The 19,247-nt window shown below is 37.7% G+C and overlaps 1 protein-coding gene across 1 annotated transcript in view; it reads left to right on the top strand.

Annotated features, from left to right (window-relative positions):
* LOC121432164 overlaps positions 1 to 19,247 on the top strand; it is a 59,983-nt gene that overhangs the window by 22,109 nt on the left and 18,627 nt on the right. Inside the window, exons 5-19 of the mRNA XM_041630019.1 lie at positions 2,618 to 2,731; positions 4,072 to 4,509; positions 5,148 to 5,564; positions 6,742 to 6,944; positions 7,752 to 7,983; positions 8,840 to 8,982; positions 9,340 to 9,619; positions 10,119 to 10,232; positions 11,468 to 11,590; positions 11,904 to 12,314; positions 13,220 to 13,358; positions 14,412 to 14,689; positions 15,503 to 15,777; positions 16,351 to 16,486; positions 18,650 to 18,763. Of these exons, the coding sequence (XP_041485953.1) occupies positions 2,618 to 2,731; positions 4,072 to 4,509; positions 5,148 to 5,564; positions 6,742 to 6,944; positions 7,752 to 7,983; positions 8,840 to 8,982; positions 9,340 to 9,619; positions 10,119 to 10,232; positions 11,468 to 11,590; positions 11,904 to 12,314; positions 13,220 to 13,358; positions 14,412 to 14,689; positions 15,503 to 15,777; positions 16,351 to 16,486; positions 18,650 to 18,763 (3,417 nt within the window). The remainder of the gene's footprint in view (positions 1 to 2,617; positions 2,732 to 4,071; positions 4,510 to 5,147; positions 5,565 to 6,741; positions 6,945 to 7,751; positions 7,984 to 8,839; positions 8,983 to 9,339; positions 9,620 to 10,118; positions 10,233 to 11,467; positions 11,591 to 11,903; positions 12,315 to 13,219; positions 13,359 to 14,411; positions 14,690 to 15,502; positions 15,778 to 16,350; positions 16,487 to 18,649; positions 18,764 to 19,247) is intronic.

A 19,247-nucleotide genomic window follows, 5' to 3' on the forward strand; every position in this document is an offset into this window, starting at 1 on the left:
CTCAAAATTCGTGTTTGTAAAACGTCCGACTATGATGAAGGAAAGTAGGAAAGTGGTGATATCAGTACGTAGATTTACAATTTCCTCGTAGATATTTTATTTTTCATAACTTGCCTCGTTATGTTAAGGGAAATCTTCAAACAAATGTGCAATGAAAGTGGAATTGAATGATTGTGGTCCCGTACATAAACATCTAAGTTGTTATATCATAACCTTGTTCATTGAATGAGTGGAATGAGTGATCTCGGCCTAACGTTACGCCCATACAGGGCGCGGCGCGCTGTAGCTAGTTATTCGTGTGATCTAGATCACTCACACTAGTGTGAGTTTAGTATTAGTATACTAACCCCGCACAATGAACTGCGTTTGGCAAAGGATTTCATGTGCTGCGACACCACTTCTGCCAGCGTCCACAACACACAACTTCTAGATAGCCTAATCATGATCTAGACTATTCTGTGATGCAATGACACAAGATGTACGATGGTCGAGTGGTTGGTTATATCATAACCTTGTTCATTGAATGAGTGGGTTAAACTAACTTATGACAAGACGACACTGGCAATGATTGAGACTGATGAATACACGAATGGGTTTCTGACGGTACGAAACAGTGACAACAACAAATACTCACCTGACACGTAATTGCACTAACTAGGTTTCCACATGGTAGATAATATCAGCATACTAATTCACAGCCATTGGCGGCAGAGCAGAGGATTATCTTTTGTGTTTGGGGGGACGGCTATTGTTGCGTCCCCCCAAACACAAAAGATAATCCTCTGCTCCGCCGCCAATGTTCAAAGCTGGGATGCTTCTAGTTGTAGACCAGAGGTCTGTTGCACGACGAGATGAGTGATACGGAGGGTCGTCCTAGGACCAATCAGCGCTTTCCATTTCACAAAGGCAAATTTGTCTTCCAAGTCTGCGACATCGTTTGATATTGATAGAATCGGTAAAATATTAAGTCTTCATCGCCACTCGAACCTTTTATTTCGGAATGACGACTTATCATAAAATCCTATATTTCAATAAATGGAGATCAAATGATGTTTAATTTATTACTGATTGTAGAATTGATGTATGGAGCTTACTTTATGAGGTAAAATGAGAAAAAGAAAATAAGATTCACAAACATAACTGGATGAAATAAAATGTTTCATTATTTCCCTTATTGATATTTCAACAAAAGAGACCCTTGTCCAACATAAAAATTGAATTAAGTAATTTCGACAATGTAATTGTTCAATATTCTGATTTTTTATAGATTACTTATTTAAAATGATAATTTTGAAAATTATGTGTTAAATGTTATTTGTTGAGGTAAAAATAGGGTTTGAATGGAGTAAACAAAATCAGCATGTCTGATTTTATGAGACTAAAAAGGAAAATATGAGAGGCTGTGTGTGAAAAATCTAATTTATTTGTTTTATTTGTCAGATATAATGCAAGAAATACAAATGTGAGTGTTTAGAGTGTAAACATACTTTTGCATGACCGAAGACAAGAAAAATATGAAAATTGCTGCAACCATGTCCAAGTGGGTAAAGTAGTGCTTTGCAATAGAAAAATGTGTAAAATCAACTGCAATGGAAAAAATACTATATACAGAAACAATGCTAAAAATGACAACGATCATAAACGTTGGTCATATCTGATAACTTATATGGAAGTTTATATAAGAATATAAAAATATATATGTTCAACATTTTAAAGTTGAGGAGTCGACTATTTGCTTTAACATGTCATATGTAGGGGCCGATAACAGACTTTCCATAATCTTATCTTTTATAGCTTTAATGAACTTCATTAATATTGTAATGACTGTGATGGGTTCGTAAGCTTTAGGCCTTATTCAATTAGCTATAAATTTGTTACTGCAGATTTTTTTTTTCATTAATCATTTCAAGTTTAGTTTTGTATAATTTTTTTTTGCTGAATGTTACGAACATGTTTTTTACCATACATGATTTTTTTTTTATTAATTTGTTTTCATGTTGATTATCTAATGAGAAAGCATGAGGGGTCAGAGAGATTTCTACCCATTTCAATATTTCAAGTTTATAACTGGAAAAAAAAAACAACTGGGTGGGGAAAAGACAGAGGGAGAATTAAAGAAAACCTTCCAAAATTTTTTGGCCTATTGGGCCTATTACCCGGAGAAGTTGAAATGACTTCCGCTTTTGGTCGTCTTGCCGTGCAAGATGACCTGGCATTGATGACAACTAGCCCCCATATTTAACAAATGACTTGGCGCCATCCCAGATAAAATGCATCAGACTGCAATCGAATGGAATAACCCCCTCCCCCCAAAAAAATGTTTAAATGTGATATGTCAGTGTGGCTTGCCGTAAACGCATTTTCTCTCAATGCCGACGGCGGTGGGTGGTGTGCAAAGAAGTATTTGTCGCGGCTGCCAGGAATGCATTCAGCTGTGAAGCAGTCATTTTATATTGGTCTAGTTTCTCTTGTGTCTCAACTCATCCACAGGCTCATCTTACCTCATTTTCCTCCACATAAAAAATGTAATTTGTTTGTGTGAAATTGAATAGATTCCCAAAATCTTATATCCTTGAAATCTTCTTGAATCCTTTTTGAAATCTTCAAATCATTGCAGAATCTGACCCCTGCTTCCAGAACTTATGTGCAAACGGCGCCACCTGTCGACCAGATGGGCTTCGATATACCTGCGAATGCCCAATTCAGTACAGTGGAACATATTGCAACCAAGGTAATTTATTTACTACTTTTAAAATAATTTGTACCAGATAATATGGGAAAATATCAATAAGCTTTCTGTTAAAAGCATTTTAATCATAAACTCATACCAATCTTTCTAAATGGCAAAGGCAACAATTGAAATGACATGAATCATGCCAAGTTCTGTAGATCAACATATATTCATTGGAATAAATTGGAAAGCAACTGATGTGAAAACACTTTCTTGTTTAAAAGTTTTCCTGATTTTTATGAACTCTGAGAAAGGTCAGCAATGTATAAGCTTCACTGGCCCCAGTATCTGGAATAGTCTCCCTATCAATATCCATTTGTGCTCTTCATTACAAGTATTAAAAAATAAGCTAAAAAACATTTTTGTTTTCTCAATAATATTTTGTGAGCACTTGGAGAGTAGAATTTACTTTTTGTTATATTATTGTACAGTGCTTTGAGCGTGTTCATGAAAAAGCACTATAAATATTTCATGTATGTAAAACTGAGTTCAAAGGATTTACAATCATAAAATCAAATAAATTTCTGGATTCAAGTAGAATCATAAATTTCACACCGCCAGCATATTTCGTGAATTGGGATTTACTTTCAGATGAGTTCAATCTGAAAATTTCTCTAAGGTCACTAGATCAAATATATTCTTTGGGATTGATCAAAAATCAGCTATGTTGTGAAAACGTTTTGTTGTTTCAAAGTTTCCCTGATTTTCATCAAGTATATGTTAATTCTTACTACGACTTAATAGATCCTTACTTTTTTCAAGTTTTGAATGTTAAGTTGTCATTGCTTTGTATAGGCCTATATAGTTTGATAATGTATTAATTAATACATTAACTAATACATTATTGAATAATGTACAAAACAGTATCAATAAATAACATTCAAGACTTGAAACAGAGTAAGGTTGTCCCTTTGGCAGTGTCTACAAATTTCATACCTTGCCAATGGAAGTCCTAGGTTTATCGTTAACATTTCTTCCTGTGTCATTTAGAGGTGTTGTGGCTCAGTGGATTTAGTCTCTGGACTTTGAATCACAAGGTCCAGAATTCAAGTCTCACCACGGCACTTGCATCATTTGGCAAGGAGTTTATCTGCATTTGCCACTCTCCACCCTGGTGTAGTCAGTGGGTTCCTGCAAGGAGCTTCAAAGCTCCATGGTACCTGGTACGAAGAAATTCCTTGCTGAAGTGTCTGATAAGTGTAGCCGTGCTGAAGCCATGGAAATAGTATGCACTGCTTAGAAATAATGTATTAAGCGCTTTTTACATTGAATGTGTCATATCGTTATTCATTGATCAATTTTGAATGAAGATGACATCTATCCATTATTTTTCATCACAGTGGTGGTTCTGGTGCAAAGTACACTTCCTGTATTGGCTTCTGGTGCTCAGGTTATTGAAGGAAGATCACTCCAAACAGTCCAGTTCAACCTCCAGTTAACCCCCTCATCGCGGTCCATTGGGAACGTTTTTGGAACTGGGCTGTGGCAGGTCAACACGTTCCTAAGCGGTAGCCCTACTGGAGCTGGGCCACGACTGAATGTGGTAGGTAACGTGGTGGACCTCAACTCAGAGCAGAGCAGCGTTCCGTGGATTCCACCGTCTCTGGCGGTGATTGGCAACATCCGGGGAGATTTTAACACGAACCAGGTGACGTGCTCGCAGATGGCCTACCTGTGTGCAACGATTGGACGTGGTGAAAATCCGAGTGTGGATTTCACAATTGCCGGTGATCCTACTGATCAGTCACTACTTGGCTGTGCCCCCCTCTCATGCGTGGGTATGTAATAGAAAATAACCCTACTTTTAAGAGATATTTACTGATATTTTGATAAACTTGTAGTCATGGTTTGCTTAAATTGTTGTATTTCAAGACATTGATCCAGTAGTGGATCTAGCCATGTCAGATACAGTATTCTAAAGTCAGGTTTAACTGAGACCATGGTTAACTCTATGCTAAAATTATGGAAAGTCCAAAACCTGGTTGGAAGAAATTACCGTACTAGACTGCATGAGTGCCTATAGGCAGCCAAGTTTTAGATTTTAAACAGGGCCCGCTGTTAGAACAGTTTTTGGAACTGAAGTGGTTTTCCCTGGATAAATTTAGCTTTATTATTAATATTAGTATCATTATTGTTGTTTTTGTTGTTATTATTATCATTATTGTAATTACTATTATTATTACCGCAGTTAGTGTTACTGGATCAGGTAGTTGAAGCATGTGTTAAATGGTTTGAAGTATAACTAGTGTCGTATTGAAAGTTGCTCTTTTCAGGTTTAACTTCAACACCTCTATACTGATGAGTTGTTAAAGATTGGGAGATGACTTATTCCAATTCACTTGGGTACTCACAGAAATACTTTGTTCTTGTGGATTATGCTCAAGTTGCAAAGCTTCTTTCCCATCATTCATTGCAGGAGTGGAAATCATCTTTACTCGCTTGACAATCACATCAGGGGATACCTTGCGTGAAGGATATCTTTCCCCTAATATCGGCTTCGACATAAACATGTCTCCAAGGGCATCGGCAGGAAGTGTGTCCGGCTCCAACTTGTGGAACGTAACCATCTTTGGCAGTGCTAACAGTAATGGATTGGGACCAAGGGTTGGTGAAACCGTGGTGGTTCTGAATCAACAACAAGCCGGGGCAGACGTGGTACTTGGGCAAGATACTGTCCTGCAAGGAATCAGCACGCGGTGGAATCTGAACTCGGGCGTCAGATGTGCTGAGATTCCTTACTTCTGCGCCCTGGTTGAAAAGCACAACAACCCTAGCCCAGATTTCTTCTTGTCTCAGCCGCCGGAGATCGCATGCCAGCAGATAACCTGCAGAGGTACTTGTTTGACACTAAGATGCAAAAGTTATTTATTTTATTTATTGATTTATTACGTCTTGTTTTACCAGGGTGACCCTATCAGTGGGTCTAACACTGTTGTACTTAGAGGCCCTGGAATACAATGACTAAAATACATTACAAAAACAATAACAGAGCATGTACATGAAACTTATTGCAATCATGCAATAACAAATTTAACAGATCTATGTTTTAATTGTGTAAGTGCAAGGAAACTCAATGTATGGAGCCTACAATAAGACATTGGTCCAATGTTTGTGCTATCTATGATTAATACCCAGGTATAGATAAACCAACGTAAATGAAGTCCAAGGCTTTTTCACTGTAGGCAGTATTTTATAGCAGCTTTCCCGACTCCTCATTTTGTAGTCAACGTAGGCAATGGAGAATTAGAACTTGGGAAGAGACACAATAGTTGCAGAAATGATGTTTTTGACATTCATATCCTTTGTTGTACAACGCCTACTTAGCTTGTTGTACGCGATCAAATGGGAGGCTGAATGTCACACATTCGTACCGTTGCACACAAGACGTACCATCCAAAATGTACCATTGCACGGCTTTAGGAGGTGACGTCACAATGCGATTTCATTGAATAAGATGACAATGCGCGTACAACCCGCTGGCTAAATGCGCAATGCTGTCCAAGATCATGTGCGCTTGTGGGCCCGGCTTGTGGGATTTCGCTTTTCGCTTTCAATATTTTTGCTCCCTTTTCATAGATTACTGGAGGGAAAAACCCTTCTTTTTTCATATTTTCGCTGGATTCCGAGGCGTTGTACAACACCAATAGCGAATATTCTTATTCGTGCGATGGTGCGAGATTTCGCATTCGGTGAAAGAAAGAAACGCTCTATTCAACTCGGCTAACGCCTCGTTGAATAGAGCATCTTTCTTTCACCTCATGCGAAATCTCGCACCATCGCACTTATGCCTATTCGCTATTTGTATATTGTTTCCTTAAATGTCTTTGTACAATCCACAATGATCACAATCCCTCTCATCTATCTCTTTTTGCATGTTGTAAATGTCATTTTTCATTATTTTAGATTGTGTACAAAACAGCTTTAAGCTGATGTAATATCCCTCGAAACGTTTTGTTGCAATATCCTGCATTCGAATGGCAATGTGTGATTCTTTCTCTTGCACTACCCAGGTGTGGAAGTGACGAGCACCTCCATTTCTCTTAGCAATGGCAACCCCATCATCGAACGAGATAACGCACATCAGGTGACCTTTAACCTTGGAATAAACACTCATCCTGAAGGAGGAAGAGTCATCGGGGATGCCCTTTGGGAAGTCAGAATTTATTACAGCACGAGTGATGTAATAAACAGTGGTCTTTCCCCCACATCCTTGGTAGGTTTTCTCGTCATTGTCAACCTATCCAGGCAGTTCTCAAATTTTTATGGTATTTCTTAAAGGATTTGATGAAAAAAAACAACATCAAAGCAAAGACAAATAAGTGTGAATGAGATATGATTATAGGGACCCACAATGCAGTAGATTCATGCTATTTATTTTCAAAATTTTTATATTAAGAGAACATTTAATCCTCCAATTTTCCAAAAGTTTTACTTTGTTTAAAGGTAAATGCCAGTTGTGGTAACGATATCAAAATGAGTTCGTACAGAATCCAATGAAATGACCACCAAAGTGTCTGTTTGCATAAATAAAACATAAGTGCCACAGGATTCTGGAAGAAATTGTGTAATTGCTGAGAAATCAGCAAATAAGCACAGGATTATGGTCAAGCGTCGGGCCGACATTCAAGGCAATAATAATACACTGTCCTACGTGTGCCTGTCTGTGTTGGCCATCTTCAGTGTGATTGTATTTCAGTTTAGATTTTATGATTTCACAAAGTTCAGCTTATGTAACTGTACCAGATCTAGATCCACGATACTTAACCTTGGTTTTACAGACTTTCTCACGAAATTAGTGTTTTACTGCAACTAATATCATTTAGCTTTAAGAGAACATTTAATCCTCCAATTTTCCAAAAGATTCTTTGTTTTATGTTGTTATTCAACTAATAGCTTGATTCGCCTACAATTTAGAAAATTCTGAGTAATGTTAGTTATGCGAAGATGGTAGAGATGGTCCAAATCTTTTTTGTTTTGTTGATATTTAGAAGAAAATATATGTTTTTTTTCTTCATAATAGGTTGAATTGACAGACTTTCAAGCCGGGATGGACATCTTTACACCAGGAAGTCCGACCACTCTGAGCGGTGTCTCTGGGACACTGAATTTGAATTCCGCTCTCTGCAGGAACAACCATTTCGTATGTGCCGTTCTCTCAAGGAACCCACTGTCAAACCCTACTTTCACGCTTTCACCAGCTCCTGGACTTGATGATAGTGTGCTGACGTCATGTGCTCCAGTCCAATGCCAAGGCAAGCTTGATCGTCAGATTAACCCATAACGTATAGTCTTTATCTACAGAGCTGCCAAGTAGTACTGATTTTCCATATTTAGTACTGAAAATAGAGAAGAATACTGATGGTTTCACTCCAAATACTGATTTCTTAAGTTGCTATTTATGTGTTGTCCTATGGCATTCCTGTGAAAATACTTATTTCCTCACCAAAATACTGATTTCCAGCCTTGAAAATACTGAAATGTTCTTGTTCAGGTTGGCAGCTCTGTATCTAGCATGTGTTGCAAATGTGTGACATTGGCACTGTCTTCCAATGATGGTGGCAACATTGTAAACGTTTAATTCTTAACCTAAGGTTTAGTTTTTTCATAATTTTGAAAGCATAAGTTTGTATATCCTAAGAAATCCTGTGTCACAAGTGCAATGAGGTCCCAGTAATATTTTGCCATAAATTAGGGGTTATTTTTACTGACCTTATAAAATGACCTTCAAACTTTATTTTGTAACTTACAAAATCAAGTTTAAAAGTCATTTAAGGTCAGTAATGATAAAATTGTCTTTCAGTATCAACATGAAAAACTAGTCCATAGTGTTTTTAGAATCTCAGTCACACAAATTTTTGAGCCCGAATTTGAGATGCCCAGTTAAGCGGTACCACCAAAAATAAGTTTGCTCTATTTTGTCATTTTTCAAACCCACAATTGCTCAGCAGTGTGATTTCATGTATATATTTAGTGCTAAATTAGTAAATGTTTGATTATTTTAATTCTAATGATGAAAATCCTGAATTCTATGTTGATGGGAAGATTATTCTCAATAATCAAGTCTTGAAAGAACAGCTTGTTTTACAATTTCCTCATGTGTCTTTGCAGGAGTTGTTATCAACAATGTGGACTTCAATGTTCAGTCAAGTCAACCTCTCCAAGCGAGCTCTTCAAACAACCTTCTCAATTTTAACTTCTTGGCCAATTCCCTAGCCTCTGGGGCTAGTGTCGCTGGGCAAAACCTCTGGCAGGTGGGTACAGACATTTAAATTCTACCGAGTGAGTCAGGAAAAATATTTCTCCTCTCTAATCACCAATTTAAATAAAAGAAATATTTCATGAACATATTAGTATACTGATGGAGAATTTTCCCAGAATAATTTGATGTCATATTTATGTAATATATGTTTGTGTTTGGATGATCGGTACATATTTTCTGAGATGTAAATTTTGATTTGCATCCAAGTAAGGCATGACTGCAACTTATGAATGTAGACATCATTGATGTCATGCTCTGATAAAAGTTGCATCAAAATCCATCGCAAATAAACGCCTTTTCAGTTATTAACACTGAACACTGCTTTACCAATATACTCTTTGATATGCAGCTGGAAATCTTTGCCAACACGCTTGGTAGCGGCCAGGGAACCACCAGCCTCCTCCAAACTGTGAACCTGCCCTCGGGGCTTGGCGATACAACTCTCCTGGCAGGGAACTCCCTCAATTTCAACAATCTGCAGGTGAACTTTGACCTGACACCCTACGCATGCGCAGACATCCCGTTCTTCTGCGTGAGGCTCAGTAGAAACCCATTTTCCAACCCGGAATACACTCTTTCCGGATCCTCGGCCAACTCTTTAGTGAGCTGCAAGAGCGTTCCTTGTAACGGTGAGAAGAGATAAAGATTATTACTCCATGATATCTTCATTATATTGAATATTATGGCTGGGATACTTACATGGACCGGCATTATATTGACTTTTTCAAACAAATTGATAATACTTTAGTCATTTATAGGAAAACTATGTATTACAAAGCTCTGCTATTAAATAGTTTTCCATTTATATTCTCATCTATATATACTGTATGTGTCTCCAGTCTGTATCTGTAAATGTCATGATGGTCTTATTTCTATTGAATCACTGTATTCTATTTTATTAATTTCTTATTCTTTTTGGGGGTCAAATTCTATGAACTGTATTACATTCTCTGAGGGATAAAATAAACCCAGCTGAAATTGAAAAAAAAAACTCCACCAGATTATTTTAGCATTTGAGTGTGGTAATAGCATTATAATATCAGTATCTCCAAGTGGGCAATTGTAGTTTCAATCTTCATCAACAAAGAGATATACAATGGGAAATGACTGATTTTATTTACATTTCAGATCGTGACCCCTGCGAAAACCACCTATGTGTTAATGGAGCCACTTGCGTGGAGTCAGGATTGAATTATATATGCACTTGTGCACCCGGTTGGACTGGTACATTCTGTCAAACCCGTAAGTCCTTTAGTCATTTAATTGATGAAGAAATTGAGAAAAAGCACAGGGCTTTTGCAGTCCTCTTCCATCTAATCAATGAATATTCATAGTTTGCATTATTCAAATCATCATGAATTTAGAATTATATAATCTGATCAAACTTATCACCTGATTAGGCCAAATTGTCTCCATGTTTTCTGAAAAATCAAATGTTCTTTTAAAGCACCGAGGAACACATTTTAATGTTTAGCATTTTTCTTAAGTGATGTCCATCATATGTTTATTTCATTAAATACCCTCACTTTCCAACCTTTCAACAGTGGCTTGTATGCTAACAAATCTTGTCAATGTTAGATATCAATTAAATCTATGTGGTTTTACCACTTCATAATAAGAATAACATACGTGACATGTTTTAAATAGATGACCTTTGACCCTTACAATTCTCAATAGAGTGAGCCACTGACCTCCGTCCCTAATGAGTTACCTATCATTTATAGATGAATGTAGTCAAGTCTGCATAAATCGACCTTCCCAAGTCAAATAATTACCAAATTTGAAGCTATTTTCAACCAATTTATGTAAAACTTGTGTTATCAAATCAGGTATTTTTTTAACAAAGTGTAACTTTGAGTCATGCTTAAAGTTTGTGATATCATTTGTAATGCATGCAAATAGGAATTTAAGTCAGACTTAGATATTTGTGAAACACCCCCCTGATTTCTTGGTATTCTTGGTACTCTAAAAAAAGGCAGAATTTTGTGTGAATTGCACTCTGACCTTTAATCTTTGGCCAGCATGTGTCAGCAAACCCTGTGCTGATGAGGAACCTGCCAAAACTTCCAAACATTGACAGAGTTACCTGGATATTGTACCTGATGTTTAACCTTTAACATTTTACCCCTGCAGCAATCAACCTTTGTGCAAGCAACCCCTGTGCTAATGGAGGAACATGTCAGAACTTCCAAACATTGACTGTTACTTGTATAATGTACTCTGACCTTTAACCCTTGATATTTGACCCTTGTAGCAATCATCCTTTGTGCAAGCAACCCCAGTGATAATGGAGGAACATGTCAGAACTTCCAAACATTGACTGTTACTTGTATAATGTACTCTGACCTTTAACCCTTGAAATTTGACCCCTGTAGCAATCAATGTGCATGCAACACCTGTGCTAATGGTGAAACTTGTCAGAACTTAAATGTGTATTGTACTCTCACCATTAACTTTTAACCTTTATAAACCTGCAGCAATCAACCTTTGTGCAAGCAACCCCTGTGCTAATGGAGGAACCTGTCAGAACTTCCAAACATTTTTCACATGTATATGTCCCCTTGGATGGGAGGGTGATCAATGTCAGATAAGTGATACTGGTGAGTACTGTTGTTACATGGGTAAAAGTATAAGGAAGATTTGCGAAATAGTTCAAATGCATCACGTGATCTGCTAAATTTTTGTTTTAGTACATGATCTCTTTATTAAACTAAAATTTTGGTATGGCAAGGTTCTTGGAGATGTCAATGAAGCTATGTGTGAAAATTGCATCACGCAAGGTCTATATTTTTACAATATACCGGTAGTTATTATTTCTTTAGAGAAAAAGACATATTTGCAACTTTTTCACCTATGTATTTTCCCCAGTTACCTCAATATACACCAGTCTTGATATATTCACATTTTGATTAGGTGTTATAATGCAGTTTGTGCGGCTGCTGATCAACTCTGGTGTGGTGCGTCAGGCTACTGCGTTCAATTTCCTCAACGTTGATGTTGAGCTGAACAGCAACCCAGCGGGAGACGATGCCACGGGATCAGGACTGTGGCAGGTCACCATTTACCCCAGTACCTCTCTCAATGGTCTTGGGACACCCCCAGCTCCTGGGGTCACCCCCTTCCTGAATTTTGACCAGTCAGGGGTTGATCTTGTGTCAGGTGGTCAGGCTACGATCGAAGGTGTCAGCGTTAACCTGGATTTGGCGAACTTGTCCTGCTCAGACTTTCCTTATCTCTGTGTAAGGGTCGCCAAAGGGCAGAACCCAAATCCAAATTTCTTACTTGGAGGCACTTTGATCGGCTGTTCATCTTCTAACTGTAGAGGTATGTGAAAGTTACTTATATTTGATGGAAAGTTATTTTGAGATCTAATTAAGGATTAAGTCTCTTTGATGACATCCTTTGCGAGAGACATTGTCAACATCCAAGATTTGGACGGGAATGGGAAGAAATGCTGCATGCCAAACCTGCTTCCGTTAAAATTGTTTGGAAACAAAGTTTGTTTGTTACTCATATCATAGGTTAAACATGGAAACATGAAAATCAATAATATTTAATTGTGTTTAAATTTCTGTTAATCTGTTTTCAACCAGTAAGATGCCATCGAAATCTGGAAATATATTATTCCGACATGATCCAATCTTAATATAAAACACTCTGAACTGAACAGAAATTCCCCATAATCCCCATATCCACATAATTTCAGTGTTATTTGTGCCGTATTGTAGCAACAAGCAGGTGATAATTTCATGAATCTGTTTGTAAATTTAGGCAAGACCTTATGAACTACTGAAACATATTCTTAGGTGTTAAGTCAGCTACATAGGGATATACCATGCAGCACAAGTAAGGGTCACTAGTTGTTTGTAAAGTCATTTGTAACAGTTTTATGAATTGCCCACCAGGGGCCTGTTTTATAAAGGACTTTCAACTGTTGTAACTCTGCCATTATGGCAACTACCATGGCAACAGGGCTCAGCAGCCAACCATAATCAAGGTTTCCATGAGAGTTGACATAATGGCAGAGTTACAACAGTTGCAAGTCTATTATGAAACAGACCCCTGGTTCCTGTTATAATACTTGTTATAATATTACAAATGCATTGTTTCTATAACAAGTTTGCCATCAGCCAATCAAATTGAATGATTTCAGTAGCTTAAAACTGTAAATGCAAAATTGTTATCATAAGTTATATGAAACGACCCCCTGGTCTGTTTACCCTCTCTAGGAGTAAATATAACAACGCTTGATCTGACGCTTCTGTCTGGATTCCTTCCTGATGAGAACAGTGCAACAAACCCCATTCAATTCAGCCTGTCATTTTTCAGCGATCCCTCAGGTGGAAGTGCAACAGGAACTAACTTGTGGTCAGTCCTTGCCTTCCCAATCTATTATCCTTTTTTTCTTTTTTGTTGCTGAATTTCCCCCTCACCATCACTTTATCACTATTCTTATTGCATTTAAAAAAAAAACTAAAGTATGAATTCCTTGTTTTCATGATAAATATTTATGGTCGACCTCTCCTAATAACTTCAAGTCAAGTTTGTATAGTGTAAAAATTCTTAGAATGTAATGTAATTTTGCACATTTTTCACTTTTGATGTTGTGTGTATTGAAAGAACATTAAAGGCTTCATTCCGTGAAAAATAATGTAACAATTTCATTAAAAACCATGCTGGCCAGATGTCAAAATGACTATACAAGGTGTATATATGACCTCTAACTTAATCCATAGGATTAGAAAATGTGATCCTGGAATAATCCTTTAGAGACCGAGAATGCATTTGTGCAAGTTGGAGTCTATGGAAACGTGTGTGATAGCAAATTCTTTCAGTCTCCAAGGGGATAAATAAACTAATTCAAATTTGAGAAGTTGGTAGTGGGTAATTGGTTTCTTACTGAGCCAAACCTGGAGAATAATGCTATTGGGTAAGTTATTATTGTATTTAAAAAACGGATATAAAACAGATATATGTAAAGAGACAGAATAATGCAGTTATAGGGCTACATAGAAATTGTAATGTTAAGTAAAGATATTGATGCTGAATAATATTGGTGAATATTCAGATTCTAATTACAGACATAGTTTAGCATGTTTTCCTTCAGCAAAAAATTAACCCACATTGTGCTGCACTCAACCCTGGTAAAGTAAATGGGAACCTGGCTTGATTAATTTTGAATGCACAGAGAGAGCGCTGCATGGGAGCAGCAGCTCGAGCTGCATGTATCGCTGTTGTAAATGAGAGATGCATTTTGTATTCTCTGGAAAGGCGCTGTGTAAATCTAGCTATTATTATTATATTGTTTTTATTATTGTTGTATTATTATGAGAGACTTTATCAAGGGACTTTAATATTGATGAAATATCTTAGGTTCACCCAAAAAATCAAAGGTCATTCTCTCTTCTTCATCATCCACAGGTCTATTAACACCTTTGTCAGCAATCAGCCCGATGGTTCAGGTCCCCGGCTGAGCCTGAGGACCAACGTCCCCCTCACCAGCATCCAGGGGTCCGTGCCAGCAGTCTCAGGACAGCGGAGACAGATCCAGAACGTGGGCACCAATGCCGACCTGACCAATGTGGACTGCAGCGAGTTCCAATACTTCTGTGCAGAGCTCACCAAGGGTCCGAACCCCAGCTTGGATTTCGTCATAGTCCCTCAAAGCAGTGTATCCTGTGTGAATATTAACTGCAATGGTTAGTGTTTGTCTGCAGCTGAGCTGCGCGTCTTTTAATGTGCAGTATTTAAGAGCAAAGTTCTTGTTTATTTCAAACCAATCAATTAAACAACATTTTACAGCAACTGGACGAGAAGAAATATATGCAGGTTTAAGACCCCAAAGAAGCAGACCCTGTGAAAGGGGTCCCATTAATATAAGGAACTTAGAACAGTATAACAAAAGATATTTATAGAAAAACTAAACTAAGAGTATGTTAGGAAATAGTTTTAAAACTATTACAATAAATTTATGTCAGAAAAACTTTCTTTGCCCTAAAAGTGTTAAAAATTGAATTTTGATAAAAAAACATTTGGATGAAATCTAAGTTTGTTATAATGATTATTGTTTCTGGACATTATATTCCATTTTTTTTTTACAAATTAATGACTAAGTTGTACAATGCTTACTGTCATTCATAATGTCCTTGAAACAAGTACAGTAACAAACCTGACAGGGCATTTCACAGAGAAGTTTATTCTTGAATTCTTACTGTCAGTTTTCATATGCTACTGAAATCGCTGTATGGGATTGGATGAGACCAAAGTTCTCAATAGAAATGATACTTCATAAAATGTTAGTTCCCCAGTGCTTATAGAATCGATCAATCGCACAACTTGCAAACAGCCAATGGAGATGAATATTTTATGTCATTATGGATTAATGACAAAGCAGATGTAGATGATTCTGATTCTATCAGAATCATCTCATATTTGAAATTGATTGCATATTATTGTGTAATTAGGCCCAGATATTATCTTAGTGCATTTTTTGCTTCATATTTATTTCAAAGGTGTGACTATCAATAGCATCTTTGCAAGCATCAGCAATGGATTCCCCGTGACCAGTGGCCAGGTCAATCCCATAACATTCGACCTCACCGCAACGGCTGTCCCGGCCTCTGCCAGCATCAGCGGAAACAACCTTTGGCAGATCCAAGTCTACACTACCAACGTCAACAACGGTGACCCGCCCAGTGGCTCGTCACAACTGCTGGCCACATTGCCTGGAAACCAGGCCAGCTTGGACTTGGTGGGAGGAGGTACTCTACAGTTCACCAATGTACAGGTATGGGACTACATAGCATCACCTTTCCATGCAAAAAGTACATTTTCCAGAAAAAGCAAATCATGTTTTGACCTTATTTTTGTGCTTTAAGCAGCTAGTGTATTATTTTCTGTCCTAATACTTTCCGACAAAGCAAGATGTTTTCTTGCTGATTGATATTTTATTACTTGACACACTCTAAACGCTTTGTAATCTTAAGAAGGAATACTTTACGCCCATTTTCTGGGAAGAAAAATGCGCAGTCCGCTGATTCAGTGACCGCAAAAAGTCTGCTAGTGCGAATCGGTCTATGCGTTCACGCACGTTGAACGAGAAGTGTCTTGTTCCCAGACTAAGGACGCGTCTTTGTGCTAAAGTGCATGGGAATTTGTGTGCTTATTATGTTATAATGACGTCACATTCAGGTTTGAGAATGGTACCAGAAAAAAGTTTATCACATGCTTTTCCATTTCAGCAATAAAACAAAATTCAATTTTTTGGCGCCAAATACGTTAAAGGCCTTCCTGCGGGAAGACGACGATATGTGATGTTATAGACTAATGTTGTTGATGGGTTTCCTTGTTTGATCATCAGGGGCAAGTGGACCTGACAAACGTACAGTGTACTCCAAACACCTACATCTGCTTTGATCTTCAAGAGAATCCTGCAACATCCGTGCCTTTTACCCTCGGTGGACAAACCAGATTCTGCCAACTCCTACAGTGTGAGGGTATGTATACAGTCCATGCTTTATCATGCTTAAGTTAAGTGTGACTTAAATCATTCTTAACAGGAACACTTAAATGCAGTAGCATGATCTGACCAAAGCAGCTGTGCAATACTTGGAATTAAACTGAATCTTTGTAAAAAAAAGAAGAAAAGTATTTTGTAACATTTGTGCTAGCAATAAGGAGCCATATCCAGACATACATGCCAATTCTTATGGAATCATTTGCATTAATGTGCTGTTGTGTGACATTGTTATAGTCTGTCTTTTATGTATTTCACTTGGTATTTTCCATGTTTCCCCTTTGACCCTGTGAATGTGCTGTGTAGTAATGTGAATATCTGTCATATGTAAATGTTTGTCTATTATTTATTATATTTTCTTATGTCTCCCCTTTCAACCTGTCAGTGTGCTGTATGGTAATGCAGATATTGGTCGTATGTTAAAGTCTGTCTATTATTTATTACAACGGTTTCTAAAGGCCTGGGGCCCGTTGCAGAAAGAGTTGAGTTTAAACGCAAGTAAAAAAATCAATCGCAAGTCAAAAATGCACGCTGTTGATTGGTTGAAAATCAAGTTGCGCATGATTTTTGGAGTTGCGATTGATTGCATCTCTTTCTGCAATGGGCCAATGGTCACACAGCCAGAACGTTGCTGGAGCATTCCTGAAGCATTCACCACCGTTTAACAGAAGTTGGCCTAGTTAAGGCAACTCCGTATACGTACACAGAATTGCTGTCAGGCATTGAAGCAGCAATCCATTGTAATGATGAACCTTGGTTTGGCGTTGGTATGGAGGTGTCGGAGCGGAGCGATGCTCACTGCCGTTTAACCAATGCTAAAGCAACGCCAGCTTCAGCGATGCACCTCTAAGGCAACGTCTGTGTTTAAAATTTTTTAACATTTTTTGCGTGGTGTTGAGCGTTGTCGAAATTAGGCCCCCTCTCCCTACCTTTCAAGGAATGCTCCAACAAAGTTTGGGCAGTGTGACCAGGCCTTAATATGTATCTCCTTGAATCATGGCAGTGTTCCAGACAATAATCTGAATATTTTTTATGCTAAAATCTATTGTCTAATTCATTACAATTGTTTACTTTATAGTCTGCCTATTATTTATTACAATGTTTTATTTTTCTTCTTTGTAACCCATTACCATATGCATCAAAACCTTCATTAATGCCGGGGGGGGGGTTGCTCACGAAATAAGGCATACAGGGATGTGCTGCTGGAATGGGTCACGTTTTTGGAAGAAAATCCTAAACATGGGGTATGGTTTTATGCTGGAAAATCCATAAACATGGCCCCAATTTTTAGATACTGGCCTTAAACATGGGTCCATATTCTCCTCCAATGACTTTGGTGCAAATACAAAATGACCTTAAATTTTTGGTGATAATCTTTTTTTAAATTTTTGTTTGTTTGTCAAATTTTCCAGAGGAAAATGTGCCCCCCCCCCCTGTTTTGGAAAATCCTGGATCCGCCCCTGTAAATCCCTAATAATGGGTACCTTTTTAGCCAAAATGACCCGTAAATATGGGTATGGGTTTTGAACCTTTAGCTGCACACCCCCGTCCAAACCAAATGTAAGTGCCCCCCCAGGCATTAATGGTAGTACATTTAGGCACGGACCCAGCCGGATTAGACACAGTGCCATTTCGGGGACCATATTGCGTTTGAACAATACCCAGTCTCCCAAAACTATTGTATCTAACCCAGTTGAATCCGAGCCTAGGTGCATGTATTGAGAAACTAGAGGCATTTATTTATGAATGCCCCAATGCCTCCTTGTATCCTGTTATTGTGCTGTGTAGTAATGTGAATATTTGTTTTTATGTGAAATTCTGTCTATTATTTATTACAATGTTTTTTTTATACCTCCTCTTTACTCCCTGGAAATGTGCTGTATAGTGTGTATGTCATATGTCAAAGTGTGTCTATTATATTGCAATGGTTTTTCATAATGCAGTCCCTTCACCTTGTGCATCCAATCCTGTATGCTGTATGGGAATGTGAACATCTGGCATATGTCAAAGTCTGTCTATCATTTATTATAATGTTTTTTAATGTTTCCCCTTCCATCCTTTCAATGTGCTTTATAGTGTTGTGAACATCTCTCTTATGTCAAATTCTGTCTATTATATGTTGCAATGATTTTTCACTGTGCAGCCCCATCACCGTGTGCATCCAATCCATGTATTAATGGCGGTACATGTATTGAGCAGGGAGATGGATTCATCTGTAATTGTCCCGATGCTTGGGTTGGAATCCGATGTCAAACAGGTGAAAGAAACATTAACACTCTAACCTTGTTTCGACGAGACCACATTTCCTTGAATATGCAATTATTTTTAAACTGCTTATTTGTAAAGGTTCTTGTTCATGTAGACTTTGACACAGGGCCAAATGGATCCTGTATTTCATGGGTTAAACACATAATACAGCTTGTATATAATATGTGTTTCAAGAAACATGCTTTCAATTGCAAATCTGGGCCCCAGCTTACAAGGAGTTACAATTGATCCAATCAATCGTAACTCTATGGAAATTCATCAATGTCATGATTTCTTTTCTACAGGAAATTTGTGAAATGTCCTTTGTATTAACAAACAAGAACACACCAAATTGTCAAGAAATCAATGAATTCATTGATATACATTCGTATCTAGAATAAATTTTGAAAAAACATGCATTTTATATGTTGACTTTGCTGGCTTTCCATAGTTGTGATTGATTGGATCAATCGCAACTCTTTGTGAGATAGGCC

The sequence above is a fragment of the Lytechinus variegatus genome, chromosome 18 (assembly GCF_018143015.1).
Source record: "Lytechinus variegatus isolate NC3 chromosome 18, Lvar_3.0, whole genome shotgun sequence".
Classification (NCBI taxonomy): Eukaryota; Metazoa; Echinodermata; class Echinoidea; order Temnopleuroida; family Toxopneustidae; genus Lytechinus; species Lytechinus variegatus.